The 23,483-nt window shown below is 38.6% G+C and overlaps 1 protein-coding gene across 1 annotated transcript in view; it reads left to right on the top strand.

Annotated features, from left to right (window-relative positions):
- Positions 1–23,483, top strand: part of CA8 (carbonic anhydrase 8) — a 50,785-nt gene that overhangs the window by 15,464 nt on the left and 11,838 nt on the right. The window contains exons 4-8 of the mRNA XM_058039139.1: positions 6,861–6,956; positions 9,351–9,413; positions 10,762–10,810; positions 13,419–13,531; positions 20,486–20,655. Of these exons, the coding sequence (XP_057895122.1) occupies positions 6,861–6,956; positions 9,351–9,413; positions 10,762–10,810; positions 13,419–13,531; positions 20,486–20,620 (456 nt within the window). The 3' untranslated portion in view covers positions 20,621–20,655. The remainder of the gene's footprint in view (positions 1–6,860; positions 6,957–9,350; positions 9,414–10,761; positions 10,811–13,418; positions 13,532–20,485; positions 20,656–23,483) is intronic.

The following is a 23,483-nucleotide window of genomic DNA, read 5'->3' as shown; positions in this document are numbered from 1 at the left end:
TCCTTGGTTTGGTCCCTTTGTGAGGATTTGGAACTTAATTACTGTATGTTATGGTCACTGCCAACAGCTTAGTCAATTGCTTCCTGAAACAATTCAGTGCCAAGTCAAGTATCAACTCATAAATTCTTGTGCACATGTAAAATAGCAAGACACAATTTTTCCACATTTTGCCCTCCTGAGATGTGGCTTACGCAATATTTTTGCTGTTGAAATTACACATCATTATTGTACAACTAGACTGTTGCCTTCCACTATTACTAGCTGAAATCCTGAGCTTCATTTCATCTCTCTCAATCCTAGAAAAAGCCTTCCTGCTGGCTGTAGTTAGGTAGTCAGAGTTTGCCATTTTTACTGTTCCCCACTCAACTTTTATGGCATGTTGTGGATGAGACTGGAATGTACTGATCCCTGGCAAACTTGGGTGAGTCCAGGAGAAACTTTGATTTCTCTATAATCTTTAGCAGAGGAATTCTAAAGCTGCTTTAATTTACCTTAGAGATACAGATTTATCCCTGAGACAGTGTTTATGGAATCAAAAGGGTGTTTCAGCTACACTCTTTCTCAGCAGTGACAGAAATATCACAAAACCCATTCTGCTCAGAATTTCCAGACTGACATGTTTTAGGTGCCCCTCTGATTAAGACATTGTGATGCAGTATTCCCCTATTATTATTTGGATGTACAGCCTGTATACATTGAAATAAGAATTGGGAAGATATGAGGGCAATGACAAATCTCTCATCCTTGAGAGATCTGTTGAGAGGTGCCTTCTATCCTGTAATATTATTAGACTAAGTGGACTTTCCTGGAGCTTGTGACAGCTGGTGGCACAGCTAACAAGGAATAGCTGTGTATCCTAGTTCTGAGCAAAGAACAAAGGTTACTAGAAGATTAATTTACACATGATGCAGCATGCACCAAAGAAAGAAGCTTTTGTAATAATTAGCTTCTCAATCAAGAGTGGAAAAATGCAGTGGTTGATTGTGCCAGCTGCACGGTTTCAAGCAGGCACACTGATGATTGTGTCCCAATCAGATGTTCCTATCGATCTAAAGAGGAATTATTTAAAATTTATGGTCTTCTACTGTGTGTAGAGCACAAACAGGAGCCTTTTGAACAGAATATCCCCCATGTCACAAATTCTTGCAATATGGATTATGGTTACCAATTAAGTTGAGGCAGGCTGGGCTGGTGTTTCTTGTTGTCTCTTGCTACCTGAGCTGCCAGTGGTTTTATCAGACCCCTGTAGAGCCTGGTTCTGGTGCCAGGGGGATCAGGAGGATTTTTGCTGTTGGCACATTTCCTTTTGACTCCTATGGAGCACGAGCCTGGTGCTGCCTGACTTAGCCAGTGGAAACGCAGCACATTGAACAGCAAATTAGAGTTTCAGTCATTTAGCAGTAAGTATTCATAAAGAAAGCAGAAAGTATTCATATAACATATGGGCTGCTTTTTATGGTAGCAGGATATTCCAGACTGCAGGTTCATAGCAAATTTGGAACATTAGGGTCATACAAGAGTGCAGAAATGCTGGTGCAGGGTTCTTCTTCTCCCTGTACCATTAATCAGATGCCTCATAGGAGATGATGAGCTGTGATTTATTTCAGGGTGTATTTTCCTGTAAGGAATCAGCCTGTGTCATTTTTGGTCTGACACTTGGGTGACACATGCACAGCAGTCGGTCACAGTAAGGGACAGAGCTAGTGGCAGCTTTCCTGACTTTTTAAGGGTTGGGCAAGCTTAGTTGAAAGTAAGCTTGGGTGAAACATGGTCATTCAAACAAGTGGATGACTGAGGAGCTTTGGGAAAGAGGCACCATTCAGGAGTCAATCATGAGACACTGATCTGGTGGTCACAGGCAATTCATGCCTGGGCTCAGAGAATCCTGGGGAGTGTGAAAGAACAAGAGGCAAGGGACACAGGTTGCAACAGGAGACATTCTGATTAGGTAGAAGGAGAAATAAATTATGGGGAGGTCAAGCACAGAACAGGTTATCTAGAGAGGTTGTGAGACTCCTGTCGTTGGAGATACACGAAACTTCGTTGGACAAGGACCTGAAAAACCTGATCTGACTTTGAATTAGTAGCTAACTTTGAAGTTGGTGCTGCTGTGAAAGAGTTGAACTTCAGAGATGACTTCCAATATAAATTATCCTGTCGTTATATATTTTATCTGTGTGCTGGGAATGAAGTAAGGTCATCAGCAGAGCTTAAAAGATCATTTTTGCTCTCAGTGAGCTTTAGACCCTGCAGAATTCCACAGAGCAGTCAGTGCCCCAGACAGGGGAAAAATGTACATTTTTGTAATTGTGTTTTTTATTGAGACATTGGTTTCCAGAACTGATGAATGTGATAGGTCATATACATTGATTCTTTCCAGAAACTTTCATCCCAGGACTCCAATTTTGTGTAAAAATCTACCATGAAAGCCTTTTCATATTGACATAGAAGGTATTTCTGTGGTAGAAAAAGAAATGGATTTAAGGGGTAGAGCTTTATTTTGAAAAGTGTTTATTGAATTTAAAGCCAGAATCTCAGGTCCTTACTCAGTTTAGAGAAAGTCTTGTTTTGAGACTGGCCCCCTGCTAATGTCTGTAAACTTTTTCTAAATAAGGATTGGGTTCAGTAGCCTTTTGTTGAGTGGGTCTGGATGAAAATTGAGAAGTTTCTCAGAATTTTTTCCATACAGAATAATCCTTCCAGGGGATTTGCTCTGCTACCTGGAATGATTTCTTTATCTTCACTGTGTAGGAGAGTCTCTCCAACTGCTCACTTCAGAGCAAATCAACTTTATCAACACTTTATTATTATTTCCCTTCATGAGTTTTCAGTTTATCTGGTTTTAAAGAAGCTGCTACTACAATTCTTTGATTTACATCTCTAGTATTAAAAGGCCCAAAATTATGGTTTTTTTCAAGAGAAAAGTGCTAAGGATTTTCTAATAGCTTTCTGATTATTTTGTAAAAACATACTGTCTGGCATGTCAAGCCAGTCACCGATAATCAGTAACAGCATAGCTGACTCATTTTGGCTGTGTAGAACTACCATAACTGCAAAATATCAAAACATTACCTGACAAGGTGAGCAGAGCCTTTCCTGACACACTGACATGTGTGGCTGTTTGTACTCTGAATGAAAACCACACAATGGGAAGCTGCCAATGCACTGTAACTGATTGTTTAAAAAGCCCTGCATGGTTTGTTCATATCAGGGGCTGGCACCCCTTGTGACTGAGCACTTTTCAAACAGCTGTCTCAAATAAATGTGAAAATGAAGGTTACTAAAATACAGACCATTGTTAGCCTCTGTGATTATTCTTACTTGTGAGGTACAGAGGCATGGATATGACGTTGTCCATGTGCGTGGGCATTATATCATTGTGGCAGTTTCAAGATTTGTGAAAGCACTGTGGTCTTTCCTCTGTGCACATCTGACTCCCATAAATATTAACAAGAGTTATAGGCCATGTTTTTTGTGGCCTGTACTCTCAAGAGTTGAGATTTTGTAATGTTTGTAGACTTGTTGCCATCTTTTTTTGGAAAACTGTTGTCTGATGTTTATATGTGATGTTACATTACAAATAAAAAAGAACACACAAAAGTCAGAACAGCTCCAGAATGCAGGATGAAACATGATTTAAAAAACCCACAGGCTTTACGACAAGCATTTACTACTTCCTTGCTACCTCACTTTCTGAATTATTTTTTCATGTACTCACTGAGCCCTGCTTTGAGCTACATTTTTCTTGCTTTGCGGAAGAAATTATTTGACTTCCATTTATTTAAGTGCATAACCAAATGTGTTTAATTATTTGAGTGTGCATGCATGGTCTTATAGAGTTAAATGACACGTTGGCCTGCTGTTTGAAAATATAATGGTATTAATTATTATTTTCCATTGGGTTGCCTTTCTAATTTCAGTTTGTAAATCACTAATGATAGAACATTTTCTGTGAAGAGCTAATTCTGAATATCACCTTGAGTCAGGACATGGGAAGGTAACAAATACACTGCAGTGCATCCCGTGTGCTGTTGTTAGCACTGCAAATAAGGGGTGCTATGTAGAAAGAACATATGAGCCTGACCACTTTTTGTTGCACTCCCCAGTCATCTGCTGTCATGGGTTTAGGAGTGCTCTCTACCTGTTGCCTTTGGTGTTTATGACAGCAAGTTTGCAACCTGCTGTGTAAAAAAATATATCACTAATCCACTGTAATTATGACCATCTTTAACACTATTATGGCCATCTTTAAACACAGATCAGAAATTCGTTCTACTTTGGGTGTTAGCAACTCAGTACAAAACGATGCATCTTGTTCCAAGGACCCTACTATGGAATTGAAACCTCCTTGAGCAGACCCTCAAAGTTACAGAAACCTTTAGACCAGAAAGTGCCGATTGCCTATTTTTCAGTGATGTTGATTACTAAACCTGAACCGAGTCTGGAGGTGTCACCATTACCTTTACATATACACATACTGCTGCACAGACTAATTCTAGAGCTCTTAACATTTTATAGCATTACACAGAGGTTTTGGTGTCATTTTTCTAGGTTCATCTGTGCCCTGATGAACATGCTGCTTAAGATAGGACAGTGTGTTTCTGGAAAACTGGGGTCATTGCTTGAACAATTTGAAGTGCTTGTTCATTTTCCTGTTTCTGGGGTTCAGCATTTTCCTTTCAGATCTGCTTAGAGAAAACGTGCTGTTGTCAGAATGCAGACAGGTTAGACTTCACCTCCAAGGGAATGTTTCACTGCCATCCCCACTGAAGTCACCACAACCAATTTTTCTTTCACATTTCCCTCTTAACATCAGGATTTTGGTGTGGACTGTGGGACTCCGTGATCCCCCTCTAGTGGGGAGCTGGTGTGAACGCCAGGCTCTTCTGGAGAGACCTCAGAGTCTGAAATCACATTATTTGATCCTCTGGCTTTAAAATCCAAGGGCAAATCAAATGTGTAACAAAGCTTTTTAGTAGTGATAAAATGCACACAACCAAGTAAATCCATGGGCTTAGTTCTAACAGGGAGCCTTTGTATGTCTAGAAGTTTTGTAGCTGTGGACAAATAGATTATTTATTTTAGTGTTCTCATGTAAAAATGATTTATTGTATTTGCTAAGAAAAGTGTTTAATTTTTTTGCCACAGTAGATGACTCAGATCAAAATGAATAAAATTACTTGTGTGATAATCTGGAATTTAATTCAATTTACAATATGTTCATTTAAAAGTTTGTATTTACTTTTGGAATAACAGTCATCAAGAGGAGTACCTAAAATTCATATTGGAAATAAATAAGTGGAGAGGGATTGCTTGAAGAACTGGTATTCTGAAATGCTGAGATGTCTGAATGAGCTCCTGTTGTGTAAGGGGCAATAAGCGTTTCACAGAGGCTGTTTCTGCACAGAAATAAAAAATAAAATAGAAAGATACACTGTTTTAAAAACTTATTTTGCTGAAGGTGGAAACAATGTTAGCTATAAAAATGGCATTTTAAATTCTTAGACACATGACTGAACAAAACATTGAGCATGATTTTACAATGGAAATTAAGTCTAAGAGTTGGCAGATAAACTTCAAAGCAGCTGTGCTTAGGATATTGAAGCTCTACAGTGTTATCAGACCTAGGCACAGAGATTACATTTGTGTCTGGAAAAACTCATGTTCAAAATCCATCTTTCCCTTCCCTTCCCTTCCCTTCCCTTCCCTTCCCTTCCCTTCCCTTCCCTTCCCTTCCCTTCCCTTCCCTTCCCTTCCCTTCCCTTCCCTTCCCTTCCCTTCCCTTCCCTTCCCTTCCCTTCCCTTCCCTTCCCTTCCCTTCCCTTCCCTTCCCTTCCCTTCCCTTCCCTTCCCTTCCCTTCCCTTCCCTTCCCTTCCCTTCCCTTCCCTTCCCTTCCCTTCCCTTCCCTTCCCTTCCCTTCCCTTCCCTTCCCTTCCCTTCCCTTCCCTTCCCTTCCCTTCCCTTCCCTTCCCTTCCCTTCCCTTCCCTTCCCTTCCCTTCCCTTCCCTTCCCTTCCCTTCCCTTCCCTTCCCTTCCCTTCCCTTCCCTTCCCTTCCCTTCCCTTCCCTTCCCTTCCCTTCCCTTCCCTTCCCTTCCCTTCCCTTCCCTTCCCTTCCCTTCCCTTCCCTTCCCTTCCCTTCCCTTCCCTTCCCTTCCCTTCCCTTCCCTTCCCTTCCCTTCCCTTCCCTTCCCCTCCCTCCCCTCCCCTCCCCTCCCCTCCCCTCCCCTCCCCTCCCCTCCCCTCCCCTCCCCTCCCCTCCCCTCCCCTCCCCTCCCCTCCCCTCCCCTCCCCTCCCCTCCCCTCCCCTCCCCTCCCCTTCCCTTCCCTTCCCTTCCCTTCCCTTCCCTTCCCTTCCCTTCCCTTCCCTTCCCTTCCCTTCCCTTCCCTTCCCTTCCCTTCCCTTCCCTTCCCTTCCCTTCCCTTCCCTTCCCTTCCCTTCCCTTCCCTTCCCTTCCCTTCCCTTCCCTTCTTCTTTCTGTCTTGGGAGAGAGTTGGCTGAGGGGCAATATTGGTGGATTTCATTAGCTGACATTATTTCAGTATTCAGGTTGAGAGGATTGTTAAATCATCATTACTATAGTCATTCACACCTTTGAGGTAGATTTCTGGTAACTGGTTTTACATCACTTTATCTGCAACTTTATCTGTTTTTTTTTTCCTTGGTGTTCCTGATATTTACGACATGAACTATCATAAGTAAATCCACTTAGCCCTGCATGCACAGCCAGGAGCATGCACATATGTGTAGTCATGCATGCACACACAACGTGCTGAGCCTTGTTGATTGATGTTAATTGCTGGTGTTTTTAATTGCAAAACATATTTCTCTCTTGCTCTGTTTGCACTGCTTTGTTTCAGCTTCATCTAATGCACTGGAACTCCACACTGTACAGCAGCATTGATGAGGCAGTAGGGAAGAAGCATGGCATAGCTATTATTGCTTTGTTTGTGCAGGTAAGTTTCCTGTGTTACACTTGTTATGATGCACTGCCATTTGTCTGAGGATAATGAGGTCCTTCCCATGTTATTTAATTTTTAATGATTTCATGAAAGAAAACAATGTATGACTGCCGGTATTCTATTTGCAAGATATTTTTCAGTCATGTCTCCTGTGTGTGTGCTAAGCAATCAATTCTTGTTTGAACAGGATATTGGAAGTATGTTCGTTAAAGAAAGGATAACAGATTGTTAGGCACCTTTCTGGGACTCTGGCTATAAGCAGACATCCAATCTTCATTCCTCTGAGAGCAGAATGAGGGCTGTCAGGAGGGACAAGTGCTTCACTATCTCTGTGATGTATTTCTCTTAATTCCTGGCTGGGTCTGCTGTTCAGAGATTGAGGAAATAGACAGAGGAGGAAAGATTAAAGAAAAGGCCTACAAAGCCATTGCCACTGCTGAAAACTGGCAGTAGAATTGTGCTTTCCTGAACACAGGGACAAGTGTGGTTCTGCACACAGGACAAATGTGAGGTGGAGTCGTATCACTCTCCAGAGTCTGAGTGTTAACAAGACTTGCCAGAGACCCTCAGAAAAGCCTGCAATGAGGAGGCTTTAAGCTTCCTGGGGACAAGGTGTAATGAAATCTGGAAGTTAGCACTATAATCTAATTGCTGTTGAAGGTTTTTCAAGGTCTGCACTCTATAAAGATTTTCAGTTTTAGTCCTCAAATACCAGATTCTCATCTTCCTCATGAGAAATGGCAAACTGTTTTATTTAAATGGGTTTGGAAGAAGAGGTTTAAAGTTCATCCTTAGATCAAATGGATTTTCTTGCACAGTGATATTATTAATTTGTCATATTTCATAACGAGTTTATGAGTGCCTTTGAGCTTTACCTCTGAATTTAAAGGTGCATTGGTTACCATCTCAACACTCAGATAAAACTGCTAAAAATGGAAGTTAGAAAGTCTTCAGCTTTGTGTCCTAGAGGGCTGTGTGATAATTGCTTATGTAAGTCACCTTCTCATTCCAGCAGAGGTAACCTTCGAGTCAGTTAGAAAGTTATATATAAGTTCTTAAATAAATTTAAAACTTCAATGATACATTTTCCATTTCTGGTCTGTCACCCACATCAGTGTTCGTAAGCATTTCAAAAAGGCTTTTTCATTAGCCAAGAAAGGCATAATTACAACTGACCAAGGAAAAATAATATTTAAGCTGTTTATTAAAGGAACAGGGAGAGGAACTTTGGTGACCATTTTTTTCTTGGTAAAGACATGGAAAAATAATTTTGTACCATGGTTCTCAAAATACACTATTTTAAAGTCAATGAAAACATTTACACTGATTTAAGTGACAGGCCTTGGGGATTATTAATTTAGAAGCAGAATCTTTGAAGTGACTTTAATATCTTTTATGCACTTCGAAAGGTTTGAAATTGAAATTCCATTCTGAAACAAAAGAAAATGCTCTTAAATTCTTAGAAGTAACAAAGTACCTTTTGTTGACATTCAGTTGTTTCCTTCCAGTGGCTACTCTGTCATTCTATAAGAAGAGAAACAAAAAGCAAACAAATTTTTCAGGGTCTAGCTCTCCCATTCTCACTCATGCTGGGTTATTTCCTCACCTTGTATTTGTACATGTTGGCAAAAAAATCAAGTTGAAGGTCGTTCTGCCTCTCCTGATTTTGTTCTGAAGGTAAAACTAGTATCCTGGAATGGGTGATTTGAGTCAGAAGCAGCTGAGTTTAGTGTGCAGAGTGAGCAACATCCATATAAAATTAGAATCTCTCGTCTCAGTGTGTTTCTTTAGAGCCCCATCTTCTGTGCCTTCAGTAGAGGCAGTGCTGCAGCCTGGCTTTCACTGGCATGATCCCAGAGATGCTGTGGGAGAGGGAATCTGCTGTTCTGTGCTCTGCAGGCAGGAAAAAACTCCCCTGAGCTTCAGAGATACCTTGGGCCAGATTTGCAATGCTGTGGGAACAAATTCAAAAATTTTCTGTTATGCTTGTTCACTCTGTTCCTTTCTGTGTACTTTTCTGACAAAAACTGGTAAGGACAAACTGTATCCTTGGCATCTGTATGCCACAATAGTGCATGATCTTGACTCCACATAGAGCAGGGGCTGCACATCAGGGCTAATAAAAACCAACCTTAATTATGACTCTTTCTCTTGTTCTGTGAGTTTGTCTCTGCTTTAAAGTTATTTAAGCCCTGTTTACTTTTGGCTGGTGGTTTTATAATGATTTAATTTTTTGGACTTGTCATGTATCAGTGTATTTGATTAAAACAAGGTTGTGTAGCTAAACTAAAAACAGCTATAGTACTTACTGTTCTGGTTGACCTGAGTTTTGCCTCAGTTTCTGAAATACCAAGATACTGAAATTCACCTTTGCTTGCTGTATTTCAGATAGGAAAAGAGCATGTGGGCCTGAAGGCTGTAACTGAAATTCTTCAGGACATCCAGTACAAGGTAAGGCATTGTCTGAAGCAGTCCTTCCTTTAATGACCAGAGCCAGTAAGCAAAGGGACTGTATGGATCCCAGAAAAAGATTTCAGATGTGTCTGTGGTAAAACCACATATAAAAGCCATCATTTGGTGGCCAGCATGAAAACCTCAGCGTTTTATTCAGATAATATTATTCAGCTAATATGTATTTTTTATACTTTCTTTTTCTGGTGGCCAGAAAGTTTGATCTATACCAGTAACTGCTTGCAAGTCCTACATTTTCAGTGATTTTCACGGAGTCAGTGTGAGTGCAAGCACTGCAACATGCTTAGTGAACACCAGCAGCCATGTCTCCAAACTTACCTGGTTTTAATTTGTAGAGGAAAAGAACAGATGGACTGAGCACCCATATTAACTTGCAGGGAAATCAGCAAAACCACAATGCCAACCTGTCAAGTGGATTATGTCTGGGGATCCTGAAGGACAGGTAGTAATCCTAGCAGGACTGAGGAGATTTGAGTGCTCTCCAAAATGTTGACACTATCTTAAATGACCTTGGGCAAGTTACTTTCAACTCTTTGCTTCATGATCTGTAACATAGAAATAATCATACATTCCTTTGATTTTAAAAGGATTTTGAGATGTATTGATGACACATATTTTTATTGGTCTGAAGAGATTACCATTCACTTCAGCAGATGCCAAAGTGAAGAAAAATTAGAAAGAAATTGCAATCTTTTAGTCAAATAGTATATGGTAAACTTCAGGCATGATGTTTAATATTATAAATTCCTTATTTATGAAAGTGTCAGAGAAAAAGATAGTGTATGTAACTCTAATTTCATTACTGAGACAACAGCCAAGCAGAGGAAGGTCATGAAAGGCCTCACCATTGTGTTACATTGTGTTATGATGGTGCCTCCCAAAGGATCAGCATCAAATACTCTTTGGCATACATAACATTTTTGTGTATTAAGTATGTGGGACCAGCATTATTTTATTAAGGTTATCCACATCAGTTAAGTAAAGCTCACTTTGGCCCTTGTTTTTTTATATGAAACCCCTGAATTTCATGAAGAGAATTTCAAGGCTGGGACCTGAAAAAAGTCCAGGTGCTAAAGGCAGAAAGTTAACAAATTGCTGGAATAAACTTAAAAATGAAATAAAAAATAGGATAAAAATATAAAAATGTGTGTTTGTGTAGCTGCAAGGAGAAATGCAGTGATGATTAAATGGGTGCTCTTAGTGAGGTTGCTTTCCACAGGAATTCAAGGCTTGATGGTAAAAGAACACAGAATGTGTTTCACCTCAGCATTCATCAGCATTTTAATTGGAAGCTAGAGATGAGATTGACTTGTATTCATTTTTTCAGGGAAAGTCCAAAACAATACCCTGTTTTAATCCCAACTCTTTATTGCCAGGTAGGTGCCTTTGCTTATTTTTGTGTGTGTGGATTAGTAGCTGATTGCAAAGGCTGAGACAATCTTAATCTAAAGTCTAGCCTAAACTGCAAGCCTGAGTGTGTCCCATAAGGTGGTAATGCATTTTGGTAATGCACATCCTAACAGGGATGGTGGTGAATTCCCATTGGGATTTACTGTAAATCTGCACCTTTGTCATGTGAGTGGGATGTGATTCTGTAGTCTGTGCACTGCTGACAACACCATGGGTAGCTTTGTTGAGGATTCACCCATCCATCCAGAGAGACAGCTGTGTGTATTCATTTCTCTGCTTGGGCATAAAATAGGAAGTGTAAGGCTACCTACTTAACAAGGTAATTTTTTTGGCAGAATCAAAAGACAATACCATTATGCAATGACAGTAGTACAACAAAAAAGGAGAAGGGACAAAGGGAGGCAAATTCAAACTTACATAGCTAAAAGTTAGAGAGTAACAGTAAGAAATGTGACTTTAAAAAAAAAAACACCTCTAAAGTGAAATGTTTCTGCAAGGAATCTATTTGAGCTAAACTCTACCATAGTGGCAAGATCTTTAATTTTTCAAAGTAGTCTAGGTCTACATTAAACTATATTAATTATAGGAAAATAATATTATTTAGGTTGCAAAGTCAAGTGCTCAGCAATTGGGAATTGCAGGAATTAAGGCAGCCTGTGCCTCTTGTGCATATCCATTATGAAACATCATCTGATTGCATGACCATAAGCTATTTTTTACAGGACCCCTGCCTCACAGCTCCTGTTTGATGCTGATCAAGCCACATAAACAAAAATGCTCACAAGACATCTCTAACTATGTGTTCCTCATTTTCCAGGTGCCCAACTTGAGATCATGGGGTCTGATTTGCAGAAGTGCTGAGTGCTTACACCTCCAAGAGAAGTCAATGGGAGCAGTGCTCTGACTGTATTTTGTGCTATAGAAAGTTAAATACTCTGAGATATCAGGTTCTAAGCATGTCATATTGAACACCTCAAATGAATAGATGCATTTGACCTCATCTTCTCTGCCTCAGTTCCCCAGCTGTAAAGTGAGGGGATAATCTATCCTTCCTTACCACTCAGGGGTATGGGAGGATAAATTAATTCATTTAAGCTCTCAGGCACTGGAGAAATGAGTGTATTAGAAATACAGAAAATGAGAAAATATTACAACAAGCAGGATTTCAATAGCACAGGAAAAAGAATTCCAAATGCCTCATATTATACTGGGAATTCTAAACAATAGTATGTACTTTTCAAAACAAAATAATCTGTCTTTGCAAGTAAACAATGAAAGGTTTTCCAGAAAAGACACATATGATCATGTGACAGCACTGTATCACAATGCATGCACAGGATGGGCTGAATTAATTCTTGCAGTTCTTAACTTTTGAGTGTTTGATAATGCAACTCGCTGTCAATGGATTTGCTACATAATTTCCAAGCTGAGAAAGAAAATCGCACCAACAAAACAAAGTCCATTTGCTGACAATTACAGGCTTCGTTAGCAAAACTTAATTCTACTGATCTTCCTCTGAGCTAGTAGTGAAATGACACTAACAGGTTAGTTCCACCAAGCAGGTTTATTTGCTTCCAGTATCCCATTCTGTCCTTGTCAAGCTGGTCACAACCTTCCCCCTGGTTCTCCATGCCATGATTAACCACCCTTTGTCTCCAGTTTCTCTCTAGGTTTGTTTCTTCAGAAACTCTCTTTTACACTCAGGCAGTTTCCTCTCATTTTTAGGCAGTTTTCTTTTTTTAGTACTTTTTAGGCTGTATGGCCTACAGCAGCAAAGGAAAGCCCTGTGTTGTCTCACTTATGAAGTGTAGTGTGATTGGACTCTATAGAAAGTAAAATAATGAAAATCAAATGTATTTTATGTAGAGTTAAAACTCTGCATGCACAAAATATTGTACATTTTCTTCAGCGACAACTGTTTATCCCAGCAGTTATTTATAAACCTATTAATAAACATATAAATGTAAAAAATTATGTAATTATAAGGTAAACCTTTATGTTTTTCCCCCTCTGAAATTCAACTCACTTTTCCAAAGGTAGGAAGCACCACTGCATCTCAAAAACTATGTCGCCAGAATTGAAAAGTGAAAAGTTTTTCTTTAGCTAAATTTTCATTGATTTTTTTTCTAAAAAATGAAATAAAATTAATTCTTGAGACATATCCTAAATGCCGAAGTCAGTTAAAATTCAATCACCACAGACCCTCTGCATTCAAAATACATGTCTTTTTAGCTTTTGACATTAACAGGAATTCCTTTATTCCCATAGCATTGCTTATTTGCCATGTTAGTTTAAAGAGCTGTGCACTTGTTATTTTTCACATCTACCAAGTGGCATTTTCACATCTAAAATGCACATCTGCAGGGTAACTCACTGTAATATAATGACCACAAGCTCATATATATTCATATGAGGAAGTAGTGGGCAGTGCTTGGCAGGTTGTAAATTCACACTTTAGCTTCTGCTTACAAACTCTGTCATGCGAGAGAGCCCACAGCTGTCATAAGCTGTCACTGAAAAACTCCATTAACTTCCTAATAGTCATTAAAATTCCACTTTTTTTTTTGGTTTCAGATCCTCTTCTGCGTGACTACTGGGTGTATGAGGGCTCTCTGACCATTCCACCCTGCAGTGAAGGTGTCACCTGGATATTATTTCGCTATCCTTTGACTGTGTCCCAAGTGCAGGTAACAGCTGTGCTTACATTGACCTTGGAATATGGTTATGAGCTAAAGGTTATAGCGTGCAAATGTATATATCAGAATGTTATGTCTGTTCTCCTTAAAGATCCCATTAGATCAGTACATGGCTTTTCAAGTAAAGGTTAAACCTTTTGAGTCACTGAAAGCAACGCAAAGGTCAGAGATGAAAAACCTTGTTATCATATATCATCTGCATTTAAAATAATTCTTATATTTAAGTCAACAAAAAAGGAAAAAGGAACTCAATGGGCAAAAGAAATTAAATTCTTTGTAATTGTAACTTTCAAATATCACTGCTTTTTAATGTTAAAGAGAAAAAAAAGCACAGAGAGGCACTAAGTTCTGGAGAATGAAAAACATTAATGTAATACAGATTGGCTAGATTGCATAGAACTGTATTTAATTTATCTGGCTCTTTTTAAGTTCAGTTTTATAATAAATGTCAAATGGAAGCTACCTATTTAAATTTGATTTCACACGTATGTATTTTAAAATGTTTGGGTTTTTTTTTTTTCTTAAATTAAATATAACAGTTCTGAGCCTTTCTATGCACAGTTTTTCAAATCTGTCTACGAATAATCCCAGTAAAAACAATGAAAACTCCTGATGAATATTCTCCCACAGTCTGTGAATCCCAGCTGGAGGGGTGTGCGTTTAATTTAGGTGAATCCATCTAGAATCCCTGAAGCTGAATGCATTAATTTTCATTGCCTGCTCTGAAGCATGTGAAAAAAGTATAAAAGGTGATAAATTCAGATTTCAATTATTTCAGCTTTAATAATTTAAAATTTTGCTAGTGATGCTGGCACAATGTTTTAACATCTTTAACAATTTAGAATTGGCAGCATTTCTTCTCTTATGGAAACTGAGTTTTAGGTCTAATCATAGGATAAAAGCAATAGCTCCCAATAAGTTATTTTTCTGCTAACTGCAACTTAAATGCATCCCATCATGAATCTGTTATTTCTTCATGAAAAGGTAAGACTTGTGGCTGCTTACTACTGAGTAACTGCATTATTTACTACTGAGTAAACAGCATTCTGTTAGCATTATTAGATTCAGAACAACTTTTAAAGACTAAGCGCATCTTGTAACGTGTCAGCTAATTGTCCAGATGGGATATTGATAAATAAGGGGACTTAATCAGATGTAAAAAGTCCAGCTATTACAGCTCAGACATAGTAAGATATTACAGCTATTACACTGAGGCACAGTATGATATTGCTAGTTGCAGATTTTGTGATCTTCATTCCTTTTTAATCCAGTCAGTGCACAGAGAAGAGCCGAGTTTAAACCACCCACATGTAGTGGGAGACACCAAGAGGGTGAACAAAAGAGGAATTAAGAAGAGAAATACAACTTTAGTTAGTATTACTGTGTACTAATTTACCACAAGAAAGCAAGATGTTGGAATGTTGTGTGAAGGATAAGACTCCTGAAAAGAATATTGTGCCTGGGGAAAAGAGTGACCCATAGTGCCTGTGGCCAAGACCAAGATTCACAGCCATGGCCTTTGTAAGGTGAGGGGTGGCTGGTTTGTGTTGCTGCATTACTGTGATAGGTGCAAACCCCACCCAAAAACATTGCAGTGATGAAGGGCATGCAAGTCATGGAGGAGCCTATCCCTCCCACTGGCACTGTACATGGGTGAGAGGTGGCACTGGAGTCCAGTGATGGATTGGAGCAAACTCATGCCAAGATGATCCACTATTCTTGTCACAGATAAGCATCAATTAGAAAAGCATTCCTCTGTGATATTGATGACTTCAGCATTACAGTTAAGGTTGTACAGGAAAGATAATTATTAAGAACTTGAAAGGCTTTTGCCAGGGTGGGATAAAAAAAATATATTTCATCAGATATTGCTTTCAGATGTCAATGAAAAATAAATATGTCATTAAAATAATTATGTCAGTGAAAAATAAATATGGGTTAATTTAGAGGAGATGATTCTGGGATTTGCAAACTGAAAGGTATTGTGAGGTCTCCATGATGCCCAAATTAAGATTTTGTTGGTTCTAGAATATTTTGCTATAGCTAAAATTCCAAGATTTTAAATTGTAATTAGCATTTTGTCTGCAGTGAACTATCTGGCCTCTTTTGTGCATGTGGGCATGAGTGCCTATGAGAGATTTCATTTAATCACAGAACCACAGAATGATTGGGGTTGGAAGGGACCTCTGGAGAGCATCTATTCCAAAAGCCCTGCTAAAGCAGGTTCATCTAGAGCAAGTTGCCCAGGAGAGATTAGAAATGAAAGGGCTTTTGTCTGCAGGAAATAAGAGGATGTAGTATAAGATATACCATTTTGAATCTTCCATGGAAGGCTGGTAGAGGTATTTAATTTTATTAAGCCAGCTTGTAGTATTAAATCATAGGTTTCAGTGCAAATGCATTTCTAATAGGTTTAAGTACATTATTTTTACGTTTGTCATTACATTGTAGAAATTTCTTCTTTGGGATACTAATGAAATGTCAAGTGCTTTATATAAATACTAGTAGCATCTGTGGTTATAGCCAGTGAGAGACAACTTCGAGGCTATTTTTGTTTTTCAGGCCATGAAATAATCAAGTTTTGAGTGTCAATAACAAGTAAATAAAGAATTACATAATATAATATAGAATAAGTTTTATTTCTTTCCTCTGATCAAACTAGTTCATATATTGGAGACAATATGCTAATTTTATGCAATTAACACAGCAATATTGATCAGCTTAACAAACTGCGGGTCATAAGGGCAAAAAGTGAATAAAATTGCCATGCTATTTCAAGGTCACACTCATAAAATATTTTCACATTTTGTTATTTTGGAACAATGTCAAACCATTTTGACATGGGGGGCACAATAGGCTGACCGTTACAAAGTGTAGAACCTTTTTTTTACCTGAAGATATTTTCAGATAGTAAAGTTCAGCTGATGAGTTGATATGCCACTGATCTAAGTCAAAATTAAGTGAAAGGAGATCTGAGTGTGCTGATTCTACAAATAGCAAAAGAGCAATTCAGGACTGCAGTATCAGGATGTGCTTTCCTGGAATCATGAGGAATGCTGTTTCCTCATTGGAAGTAATTTTCTTTGTCATGAGACTTCACTTCCATCAAAAAAGTCCTTCATGGGTCATTCTATGCATATTCCTGTCCTCCTATTATGGTTTTTTTCATCCTCACTTGACTTATGTTGAAATGCACAGCCCAGAAAGAACTGTGTTGATTCTTTTTGTGAGATATCTTACACATGGATGTACCTGCTGAAATGCAGTGGGAGAAAACTCCTATTAGGCCAGTAAAAACAGAAATAATTGAAAAAAGTCGTAGTCATGCTTCTCTCCACTATATTATAAAAAAGGGACGTTTGTGAATAATGTCCTTTGTGGGTCACTGAAGCTCAGAACAAGTGCATTGTCTAAGCCACTCAGAGTAGGGATTTTAAACAATGATGCAGAAGGAGCTCTTGTTCGCTGTATTCTTCGTCAGAGTTAACTGTCTTTTATTGAATGGCATGGTCTCTAGTCCTTTTGTCTACCTCATTCAGAATGAAAAACTACCAAAGGACAGAAAGAATAACTAGCATATGGAATTGTTGTGGGAATTGGGCAAAATTTATGTAAACTAAAATACAGCACTCAGAGCTTCATGGTATTCTGGGTGCTGGGAAGTAAGGTCCATGTTCTTGGAAGGTGTCATGGAGACATGTTAAATTTTCTAACAGAAGGATAATGCTTCTATATCTCATATCAAATAAATGTTTATAGAAAACAGGAAAATCCTTAGTATTATGTGCTCTATTCTTCAGCAAATGTGTAAATTAAACAGAAGAATGCTCAGGATCTGAATATAATGAGTGGTAAAAAAAATTCTACACAATGTGAACATGAATGGTTTTACTTAGTAGAAATGCCACTGTTGCAATTGTGAATTTGCCTCTACACTGGTTAGAACTTAATCCCAAATTTCAATGTGAAAGGCTTAGGTCATCCTTTATGTCTTCTGTGCAGAAGAACTTTTAAAAGTAGCTATTCCTGGTAAAAGTATGTGACTATCCAAAGGTGCTTAGCCATATGCCTCTAAAACATCTGTTTCATTGGCAGTCCTGTAGGGTGTACTCCGAAGCATTGATTATGAGGGGCTGGGAGGAGATGGTGAGCAGTGAAACAGAATCAGCAGGGCACACATATGTCTTGGTTTGAAAAGACAGGTGTGTGCTAAGGAAGGCAGGAGTCTCCCCTGAAATGGAAAATATAAAACCCCTCCCTCCAAATTATTGCAATTTTGAAATTAAGGGGCTCTCAGACAAATATATGGGAATAGGAATAACAGTTCTTTATTACGAAAATTTAAAAATTACTAATGCAATAGTACAAAAAAAAGAAAAATAAACTACTGACAGAGTCAGAATACAACCTGACACCCTGTTGGTCTGGATGTTGGTAGCAGTCTGATTGAACAGTGGCTGCAGTCCTCCTGAGTGACAGGTGTGGTTCTGTTGGAGCAGGGATCCTGTAAAAGGGTGGAGTTTTCCTCTGAAGGTCTGGTGGTGGTGTAGATGGGCCTGGTCTTCCTCTGTGAATCCAGTGGGGAAAGGCTGACTGTGATGTTCCAAATCTCAGATTATATCCAGGCAGGGTTGCTTGGCTTCTCCTCCTGGGCAGAGCTTCTCACAATGGGATCATGCAATTTTATCAGCCATGCAGTGATACTCAATGGCCCAGTAACAGAAGATATTTCCTGGAGGGAGGATTGGTTGTGGAAGAGATCAAGAAAAACTGCCCAATTAACAGAAGATAACTGCTCCACCTCTAACAGATGGGAATAGAATATACATCCAGCTACCTTTCAGTCTGAGACACCATATTATCTTGCCACATGGAAACTCAATAGGGAAAGTAGTGTTGGCACAGCTAATGTCCTTTTCTGACAGAAGTGCTTCTCATGAGTAGAGCAAACCACCGTGTGTGTAGTCCTTTTGTCTACCTCATTTGAAGGTTCACATGGCAATGTGAACCATGGAAGGAACAACTAAACAAGGAGGGTGTTGATCGCAGAAGAAATTCCCCCTTGGAGTAGAGCTACAATTCTTGACTTTCGTAAAGACTAAAGAGCAGGCACAGAGATCAGGTCAGTTCTACTCTCCTGACTGAAGAAACTGGAAGCTGCTTTGTGAGGAGTTACCTCCTGGAGAAAGATTTCACTGTGGGAACTGGGACGGAGCATTTGTAGTTTCAGTAGGAGACAGCTCACAAATGCCAGCTTTGCAGAGAGCCTGCTCTTCCCTCTCCTTCATCTGTCTTTGTTTGAAGTATCTCATTCTCACAAGATCAAACAAAAGTCACATTTTTGTAAAGTGCTCCTTCCTAAACTGCAATTATCTCAGACTTTCCAGAGTTGATTCAGATGGTGAAAAAGTATGCTTTTACAAAGCTCCTTCAGTCATTTACCAGCCCTTGAGTTCTGAAGACTTTTTCAATTCCAAGCTGGTAGTGGGTTTGTTTTCAGTTTCCTTGAAGTAAACAACAACAACAAAAATTTTCCATAACAGGATTCTGCCTCTAAAAGCACCTTCAAGGAGCTTTTTTCATTTTTGCAGTCTAAGCTGTTGCCTTATATCTCAGCTGCCACAAGCTGAGTGTTGATTTCCAAGCACACTGTTTTTTTGAGGAAAATTAAGCAGAGAAGAGCTAGCCTCTAAATCAAGTAAATAAATCTGTATCAGTACTGCTGTAGAGTGGAAAACAACAATGAGGGCAGTTGTGTTCCACGTTGCAGTAAGAAAGTATTCTCTGTAGGCAGGATAAGAATAAAAATGCCATTACCTGCTGTTCAGTACCTCATTTAATTTAATTCTGCAATCATGCTTACATTCTCCCTGTAATATTTCCTAGGGTGTTTTTCATGGAGAAATTAACTCTATAATGTCTTAGATGTTAAAATGACTGTATACTCCAGGCTCCATTTTACTTTCTGTGTATCTTCAGTTTCAAGTTAGAGATGAACTGCATAGTGAAGTGTCACAGGGTCCAAAGTACAAAGTACAAAGGCTGAGGTTTGTAGTACAAAGGGGAGTCAGCCATCAAGTACATTTGCTGAATCCAGCTAAGACAACATGTGAATACGTCCAAGAAAAAATATTTTTCTAGTAGTTGTAGCTATTTAAAATATCAGACTCCTAAAACCAGCACAAGTGAATACTAAGGTAGTGTTTTATCATGCAGCACTTGATGCTAGCACCAGGGATGGAGATGGAAGCTGCTCATAGTCTTCTGTACACCAGATGAGATTTAGAAAAATGTTAAAAGAGTCTATAAGCAAGAAACATTTGTTTTGGCTCAATTGAAATATTTCTTACTTATTTTTTACTGTATTTGACTTTCTGACTGTTTACAGCTACAGATCTTTTGAAGCAGTATTTTGTTTTGATCACAAAAACTGTATTTTTTCATATAAAATGTCAACAGACATCCTCTAAAGCTAAGAATCTGTTCAGTATTCTTCTGGTTTAGAAGATAACAGTTTGAGGAAGTAAATAAATCACTAGGGGAATTTCAAAACAATTTATTGTCAAGCAAGTTATTCCTGAAATGCACTTTTTTGAAGAAGACCAGAATTGCTACTCTAAATGCACGACAGTAAGGCTGGTTCATAGGATGTAATCTGCAATGGCCAAGATGGTTATAGATCTTAAAAGAAGTTCTGAAAAGGCAAAGGAGGAGTTTGCCAAACCATGTGCTTAAGAGTTCTTGATTTTCTCTATATCTCAAATAGTTTGACAGTACTGATAACTTTTTAAAAATATTATTAATGTATATTTACCTTACTATATGGCACCCGAACACTCCAATTTTCAAAGCTGCAGAATTGGCTGGACAGGGCTGGTTTTGATCATTAGTCCCATGGTGAAGACTGTGTCTCAGCTTCTTAATTTCTGTTTTTCTGTCTTTCAGATAGAGGAATTTCGAAGACTGAGGACTCATGTTAAAGGTGCTGAACTTTTAGAGGGCTCTGATGGAATCCTAGGAGATAACTTCAGACCAACTCAGCCACTTAGTGATAGAGTCATCAGGGCTGCATTTCAATAGCAGAGCAGGAAGAACAATGATGAATCTTCAGTCAGGTAAGCAAAAACAGCGGAACAATCAAAATTTTGAAATAATTTAGCTAAAGTAGAAAATGCACTTTAGCTAATGTTATGATACGTTGTCACAATTTTAAATTCTGACACTCTAATTTCTATTTCATCCTGTGTGTAATAGTTTGGTTATGTCATGATTTACCTCCTGCTGGCAACCAAGCCCCATGAGCTGCTCAGTCACTTTCATGTGGTGGGATGGGGAAGAGAAGCAGAAGGGTAAAAGTGAGAGAATTTCTGGGTTGAGGCAAAGACAGTTTAATAGGTAAAGCAAAAGCCGTGCATGCAAGCAAAGCAATGGAAAACAAGAAAGTCATTCACCACCCTCCAGGCAGTGAATCACAATGCCCACTTACATCACACTTCTTGTAGCTTTTATTTCCCACCCTGCAGTGAAGAAGAGCACAGTATGCCTTGGCTATGTGGTATATTTCCCCAGATACAGAGTTTTACTGGTAGTTTTCTTTCCATGTTTCTGGAAGACCAGCCATTGGTGGATCTTTTCACACCGTTAAAAAAGAAGGGTAGTAGTTCTGGAAGGAGGCCTTTAATTCTAAAATGAAGCTTTTTTTTTTTTTATAATGTTGTTCTTCCCCAACAAGACTGAATTTTGAGTAATTCCAGTGAAGGTATGAAAGGCAACAAATTGAATTCTGTCTATGAAAAAATGACTATTTTTTCATATTTCATTCATCAAAGTAGTTGCTGCTTCTTTTCCACCTTCATTGACTCTCAGAGCAAGAATTTGAGGATGACACAAGAGAAATACACATGTGAACCTGCATTAAACCTGCTTCAGCTATTAAAACTTCTCATGTCATGTTCCCTCAGCATCTATGTATTTTATATATAAAATAAATCCCCTCAATATTCAACAGCTACTCCTAATCCTCATTATACTTAGTTAATGGATATTTTGCTATAATGAAAAACCTGGCAAAGAGATTCAAAGAGAGCTGAAGTCCAGGGAAGTGGCTGAGTCACCATTTCTGAAGACATTTAAGATGTTAGATGTGATTTTAGGGATATGCTTTAGTGGTGCACCTGGCAATGCTGGGTGAGTAGTTGGACATGATGATCTTAAAGGTCTTTTCTGACTTAAACAACTCTATTATACTAAGACAAATTATTACCTTGAAAGGAATGAGTCAGGGCACCAGCTTTATGGTTGATTTTGAAATGAAGTGATCCTGATTTAATGCAGGACCCTATTTACTGTTGAAATACATAATATAAAAGACTCAGATTTTCTATCTTTTCGTTTCTTCAAAGCTACAAAATAGATTCATCTGAGGTTTAATCTGGAAAGCATGCTGCTTAAAGGGTTTTGATAAACTGTTTTGGGTAAGGATATTTGTTTTTACTTTAAATTCTTGCCCTCTCTAGTCAGGCAAGTCTTCATGTCAGGCTTGGTAGTGAAGTTAAGCCCATTCAGAGCATGCTCTGGATCCAGACACCAGTTTCATGTGAAGTAACAAATGATCAGGCAGCAGATAACCCATAAAAAAGACTGATAATTCAATGCTTCCAAAAGATTCATTAAAATGAAGTGAGAAGATTATCATCCCTCCTGCATATGATAGAAGTTATTAAATTGGCTAGGACAACGACCAACAATTTCATGGTCTTTCCATATAGCATAAGCATTTGATATAGTGTATGCATCTAAATGCTGTTGAAGAAAGGGTTTATTTGTGTTTTATAACCCTGTTTAATATCTGCATCCCAGAAGCTGAAGAAAAACCCCAAACATTGGTCCCATTTTAATATTATTTTCTCATCCCCATATTTAATTTTGGGCATATCCCTAAGACGAATTTGCAATTACATGGTTCTCTGAGGTAACCAAATGTTGTCACTTTAATCTTAAAATGGATGTTTCAAATTCATCCCAGCTTCTGCATAAAAATTACTTGGGGAAATCGTAGCAATATTAAAGTACAATTTTTCTCAGAGAGTGAATAATGCCCTCAGGCCAGTGCAGGTAATTCAAGTCTGTAACAGTGAAATTACTTGACACGCTGAGTTTGAATTTTAAGCATGAAAGAGTTTCCTTTACAATGATGGAATTGAAATGTAAAAATTTCCCTTTTGCTTTCATGTTTGAAATTTTATTACTTTTGTCAATACTTATAAAGATTTTTTCTATGTAATAAGATTTATCTTGGCTTTGCTTCACTAAATAATCTGCAGTTTTAATTCTTAAATGATGGAATTTTTAATGCAAAGTAATAGTCCTCACTGTGGGGCCATACTAATTATGGACACTCAAGCACTGAGGAAGAACTGTGACTCCTGGCACAGTGTAGCTCACAGAAGAAATGACACTTGTTTCTCTACACCTGATTGAATTCTTTATCAAAAATTTGTTTGGTCAGGTCTTTTTAGTTTTGTATGCATCAGTCCAAGTAGCACAGACCTAATCAAGGTTTCATTATATATCTTTGCTATTGAGTTCAGGGAGCTGAAAAAAATGAAGCGGAAAAAGAAATCACATGGCTTTGTTCACATTTCTTCTATGCAAAGAGATTTAAAGGGAAGGAAACAATCTTACTTGTAGTGATTTCCTCACACTTCTCCAGGAGGAAGGTGTTGAGGAAGAGTAGCTCCTCACACAGACCTCAGAAATCCGCAGAAAGATTCCTTCCTTCACAGGAACGAGGGAAGTCCCTTAAGCTGGGACTGCTGGCATCAGCTGAATATTGCTGTGAGGACTCAGTAGTAGATGGGGAAGTAATACATCTCAGGGCAGCATCTTCCTAGTAATTCAAGAGGAGCTGTTCTTCCTTTCAAAGAGCAGATTACTTTTTATT

This window comes from Melospiza georgiana, chromosome 1 (assembly GCF_028018845.1).
Source record: "Melospiza georgiana isolate bMelGeo1 chromosome 1, bMelGeo1.pri, whole genome shotgun sequence".
Classification (NCBI taxonomy): Eukaryota; Metazoa; Chordata; class Aves; order Passeriformes; family Passerellidae; genus Melospiza; species Melospiza georgiana.
This window is presented reverse-complemented; position numbering and strand designations above follow the sequence as displayed.